Raw genomic sequence first — 6,000 nt, 5'->3', positions numbered from 1 at the left:
CCGCGATCGCCAACTTCTCGGCGCTCGGGCTGGAGCCGGGGCGCGACGTGGACCTGGAGCAGCTGGAGCAGGAGGACTGCCTGGATGGCTGGGAGTTCAGCCAGGACGTCTACCTGTCCACCATCGTGACCGAGGTGGGTGTGTGAGCAACCCTCTATCCGTGGCAGTCCCCTTCGAGGCTCCCCCACGCTGGCTGTCCCACCACTGGGTTATGCTTCCAACATAGGAGTGCGGCCGAAGAGCACCGAACTCACGTTAAGCTCATTCGTGATCTTTCAGTCCGTATGGAGGGGAATGAGCAGGGAGTGTTATGGCCAACTGTCTTCTCCTTTTAGAGTTGCACAACAGTTGAAGTTGTTTCTCAAGAGCCATGCTGCCCTAGAGAGGCTCAGCCCCAGGCTCCCCAGATGTACAGGCTGAGTCAAGTTCTGTACAGGCAGGAGGGGTGTGTAGGGGACGCTGCTGAGCTCAAGTGCAGACACAAATGGGTAGGACTTCTGGAAGCATCCGGGGCCTACTGCTCTCACGTGCCTCGTGCCTACGGTGAAGCTTGGGCTCCAGTTTCTGCGGAAAGGAGCAGAGGTCCTCCTGATGCCTGCTGTGTGCAGGGATCAGAGGAGGCAATGACCATGGCCCCAAGGCACTTAAGAGACAGACACACCGAGACCCCTCTGAGCATAGGGCCCAGTGGTGGATGGGGGCTCCAGCTTATGCCATTAGCCCCTTAGCATCCTAAGTGATTTGGTGACAGGTTTTCCGAGTTTCAGAAGTCAGGCTACACACAGCTTCACCCCCTGCATTTCCTGCTTTGCCCTGGGTAAGGGCCAGGAGATGCTGGGTCAGGGCATGCGTCCTTCTGAGAAGGGTATCCTCACAGACTGGTTTCCTGCTATTGGTTGGGCAGGTCGGACTCCCCAGCTTCTGGACCCTCCTCTGCTCTGTGTTCCTCCCAAGAAAAACTTGAGAGTGGCCTCTGCTCTCCCCTTCCTTCAGCACAATGGGCAATAGGACAACCATCAGACACCACGGCTGGCTTTGAGCTGGGCACTAGGCTGCAGACATCTCAGAGGTCAGATGTCTAGGGGGCATACTGGCCATGTTACAGAGAGGGCTAACATTAATGGAGTTCTGGAGCCTGAATTCAAATCCTGACTGGCTTGCTCTGTGACCTGGGGCAGATATATTACCCTCTCTGTGGAGATAACAAGGTGAGGAAATACTCCAAGGAGGGGGGATAAAATCTGAGCAAAGTCTAGAAATATGAGCAGGACTTATCCAGGCAAAGAACGTGGCAGATCCTGGGATGGAATTCTATAGATCAGGGTGCCTGAAGCTCAGAGGATGGCAGGTGAGGCTAGAAACGCCTACAGAGGCCAGTTCCCGGTGGGCCTGGTAGGAACGCAGAGGAATCGACTTTATTCCAGGAACAGTGAGGGTTCTAAGCAAGGGGTAACATGGCCAGATTTGTGTTTTTACAAAGAGCTCACTCTAGCTGCTATAAAAAGCAAGAAGATTCGTGAGGAAGCTGTGGGAGTTGCTTTGGCAGAGACTGGTGGCCAGCCAGGAGTGGTGGCTGCAACATCTACAGGACCCACGGAAAGTGGGCTCAGCCTATGGGCTACCTCAGATTCCCACTGGCATTGGTGCCGTGCCTACCTTAGACCCTAAGGAGGCCATACTTCTTGGATCCCCTAACAGGGCCTCCTAGTGCTTGCCCATGCCCTGCCTACAGCCTGGCCCAGGGGCACCTAAGACTGGAGGCCAGTTCATCCCACCTCAGTTCCTGGAAGCGTCGTCAGCAGCTAAGCTACAGCTGGCCGAGCTGGCTGCTGTTTCCTCCCTGGCAGCTGTGTTGATCAGTCTCTTTTCCCTTCCTTGCTGGTTTTGTTCCCCCCAGGTGTCAGGGGTGGGTAGCTGCTGGCCTCCAAGTACATAGCTACGCTGTTGTGCCCTGCGTACAGAGAGGGGGCCTGTGGGATGCTCTTCATCTCTCTCTCACACACACACACACACACACACACACACACACCAGGATTTGGTTTTCCCCCTCCTTGCTTCCTTTTTGGGTGGTGGGAGTCAGGTAAAAGGCAAATGGGCACTGGTGGTTGGGAGGAAGGTGGCAGAAGCCCCAGGGTGGCGGCTGGGGGTGGTGGTGGCTCTCCCCAGAGAACTGGTGGCACAGGAGGAGTCTGGAGTCTGACTGCAGCGTCGGTTCTGACCCCACCGCTAACCACCTGGCCAACTTCAGCATGTTACATTCACTGCTCAGAGCCTCCTTTTCCTTATCTACAAAAGGGACACAGGTGTATGAAATGGTGCTCAACCTCGCTAATTGTTAGGGAAATACAGATGCAAATCAAAACCACAATGAGATATCATCTCACACCCACTAGGATGACTGTTATTTAAAACACACACACACACACACACACACACACACACACAGGAAAATAAGTGTTGGCAAGGATGTGGAGAAATCGGAGTCGTTGTGCACTGTAGTGGGAATGTAAAATGGTGCAGGCACTATGAAGAACAGCATAGCAGTTCTTCAAAAAATTAAAAATAGAATTAACCATATGATCCAACAAGACCACTTCTTGGTATATATACAAAATAATTGGAAGCAGAGTCTTAAAGAGATATCTGTACACCCATGTTCATAGCAGAATTATTCACAATAGCCAAAAATGGAAGTAACTCAAGTATCCGTCAGCGGATGAATGGGTAAATGAAATGTGGTATATACGTGCATCTGTCTTTGTGTGTATGTGTATATACGGTAGTTTCCTTCCTCCGGGGCTGTTTGTGAAGTCCAATTTATTCGTCCTGTGCAGTAACTAAGAATCACTTTTTATTAAACTTTATTTTGAAGTAATTTTTGATTTAGAGAAAAGTTGTGAAAATAGCACAGAGAATTCCCATATACCCTTCACCCAGGTTTCCCTAATGGTCACAAGTTATATAACCGTAATTTATTTATTAAAACCAGGAAATTAACATTGGTTACAATATTATTAACTAAATTTCAGACCTTGTTCTAATTTCACCAGTTTTTCCACGCGTGTCCTTTGTCTGTGTTAGGATCCGATCCAGGATTTTACATTGTATTTGGTTGTCATGTCTCCTTAGCCTCCTCCCATCTGTGATAGTTGCTCAGTCTTTCCTTACCTTGATCTTGACACTTGGTATGAGTCTCCTTGCTTTGGGATTTGTGTAACTTGTCTCACGATGAAATTGAGTTTGTGAGTTTTTGGCAAGAATACCATAGAAGTGATGTGTCCGCGGGGCATCCTACCAGCAGGTACATAGTATCGATATGGCTTATTACTGGTGATGTTAACCTTGATCACTTGTTTACGTTGGTGTCTGCTTGGTTTCTCCATTGTAAAGCCACTATTTTTCCCCCTTTAGCATTAATGAATATCTTGGGGGGAGATACTTTGAAGCTATATAAATATCCTGTTTCTCCAACTAAAACAACTATTTCTGTGGCATTTGCCTAGTGGTGATTTTTGCATCGTCTACACTCGTTCCAATTTATCAATTGGAATTCTGCAAAGAAGAGCTTCTTCTTCACTCCCATTTATCTATTTATACAATTATTACTTTATATCAGAACAGACTCACACATACTTACTTTGTTTCATGAGTTATAATCGAATACTATCCTTATTTATTCTGTTGCTTCAGTTGTGCCAGCATGAACCAAATCATGTTTCACTTTAAGGATAATGAATGTAAGAGTCAGGGCTGGGCCCTTCGTCTGTCTCTGGAGTCGGGGCTAGAGAAGCCTGTGCTTGGCCCAGGGAGGAGGAGTGCCAGCCACCGCAGAACAGGGGCAGGAGCAGGAACGAGTGGAATCTGGCCCAGCAGGCTGAGACTGACACTTCTGTTGGGGAAGGAAAGGACCCCAAACATCCCAGACCTGCTGATGATGGATGCTTCTCACTGAGACCTACTGCCGTGGGGGTATCAGCCTCCCTCAGTGTGGCTCTCTCTGTAGCCCTTCAGTGTGATGGACTCCACGGAGCAAAGGCCCTGTGTGTGAGGAAGCTCAGAAGCCTCCAGCCCTGAGGCTGAAGGAGCAGGGAGGGCAGCCCATTCCCTGCTCTCCAGGGGGCCTCGATTCATCTGAAGGGCCTCAGGCTGAGCAGTAGGGGTGAGCCTAGCTTCTGGCCAGGGTCTAAGCATGGGCTGGCCTCTGCCTCACACACGTCCTCGTTTCCCATGGAACATCAGGTAGTCTTGACCCCATTCAATCCATGGGCTTGGAAAACTATACAGTCACCTCTGAGTCAGGTACCACTAGGCCCTGTGCTCCAGAGGCCCTGAGAGAACCTGCCTTTGGTAAGGACTGGCCTTCTTTTTTTAGAGAGAGAGAGAGAGAGAGGAAAGGAGCAAGAGAGAAACATCGCTGTGAGAGAGAAACATTGATTGGTTGCCTCCCATATGTACCCAACAGGGGATTGAAACCTCAACCTAGATATGTGCCCTGACTGGGAATTGAACCCGCAACTGTTTTGGTGTATGGGATGACTCTGCACCCTACTGAGCCACTGCCCGGGGCAGGACCAACCCTCTGTGGCACACCACCAATGGCCTGAGGCAGGGTTGCTTCCTCACCAGACAAACCTTTAGCCTTTCTAGCAGCTGGGTGCTTCCTCTAGAAACCCGTGGGTAGAGCTGCTGGTAGTCATGCCTTTAAGCATGAAAGAATCTCCAGCAAAGGGCTTGGACCTTTGGAGGCACTAGCCTTGTGCATCTTTCCTGGGACCCGGGGTCAGGGCATGGATGGACAGAACAGGACACGCTGATTTCCCCCACACAGTCCAAAGTTATGAGGTTGAAACACAGTGGCCTCATCTCTGCTAAGATAACACTTATGGGAGGCATTGGGAGCAGCAAAGAAGGGAACAATTAGACAGACTGAGCCTGGCATCTATCTGATCACTCTGTGGGAGGGAGTGCATATGGCAGCACGCAGGCATGTGCCTCTCCTGGGGCTTGGCTGGGCCTGGCTGGGCTCTGGCGAAGTTGCAGAGTTTGAGCAGTAGGTAGGTTTAGGCTGTTTTCTTTCCATCAAACCTGTCGGCTTCCTTGGCATACTGCTGGCCAGGATGGGGACTGACAGCTTGGGTCTCAGGATAGCCTGAATATAACCAAGTTCACACTCAGACCTGCCCTTTGGTACATTCCAAAGGGGGTAAGGTGTGGGGACCTCTGCCGCTAGCCAACACCAGCTGGAAAGACTTTTATTTCCAGTCAGTGCTTCAGAAAGGCCTTGCCAGAGAACAAATAAAGGAGATTCAGGGGCATTTCCCTAGCTTTGGCCCGAATGTGCTTCCCTGTTTGTTTATAACTGTCTCACCCTAAACAGTTTGCCTGTGGCCTCTCAGCTATGTTCCTCCAGACAATGGTACCAGGATCTCAGAGCGTGCCTTTGTCCAGAAACTGCCTCACCTACACCTCCTGCCAACTTTCTGGATAAACAGACTTTGTCCATCCCTCCTGGTGGGCAGCAGAACTCTCACACAGAGTCCAAGAGGTTGGTTGTCAAAAAACAAGGCTTTGGCAGGGCTGATCAGAGGAGCTGCAGAAGCCTTGGGCCTCTGCAAGGACTATAATTTGTCCCTTGTGATAGGCCAAGTCGATTTACATTCAAGGCTAGTACAGGCCTGCCTTGTTATCGGAAACCGTGGTGTAGTTTTAAGCAAGGATACCATTTGGAGCAGAGATGGTGCAGAGAGAATGGAGGCTCTGGGGAGAAGCAGGATTGACTCACATGCCCTAGCAACTGGCATAGACGGCCCAAGGCTAGTGGTTCCTGCTCTGTGTTTGCCGGACTGTCGGGAAGGTCCACAGTGGTACAGACCCCATGCCATTTGCTCACATTCCCAGAGTGGAGCCTGGTAGAGCTGTGATGGATTCCATGCCAGGATGCAAGAGGAGGGCCAGGCCCCTGAGTACCCCTTCTCCTTCCCTCGGGTTCTCCAATCCCAT

At 50.6% G+C, this 6,000-nt stretch overlaps 1 protein-coding gene across 1 annotated transcript in view; it reads left to right on the top strand.

Moving 5' to 3' along the window:
• Nucleotides 1–2: 2 nt before the first annotated feature.
• Nucleotides 3–6,000, top strand: part of SLC22A4 (solute carrier family 22 (organic cation/zwitterion transporter), member 4) — a gene marked incomplete at its 5' end in the record, with an annotated part of 40,410 nt that continues 34,412 nt past the window's right edge. The window contains one exon of the mRNA XM_006759177.2: nucleotides 3–134. Coding sequence (XP_006759240.1) covers nucleotides 3–134 — 132 coding nt within the window. The remainder of the gene's footprint in view (nucleotides 135–6,000) is intronic.

The sequence above is a fragment of the Myotis davidii genome, unplaced genomic scaffold, assembly GCF_000327345.1.
Source record: "Myotis davidii unplaced genomic scaffold, ASM32734v1 scaffold456, whole genome shotgun sequence".
NCBI classification, from domain to species: Eukaryota; Metazoa; Chordata; class Mammalia; order Chiroptera; family Vespertilionidae; genus Myotis; species Myotis davidii.
The sequence above is the reverse complement of the archived record's forward strand: the minus strand, read 5'-3'. Positions and strand labels throughout refer to the sequence as shown.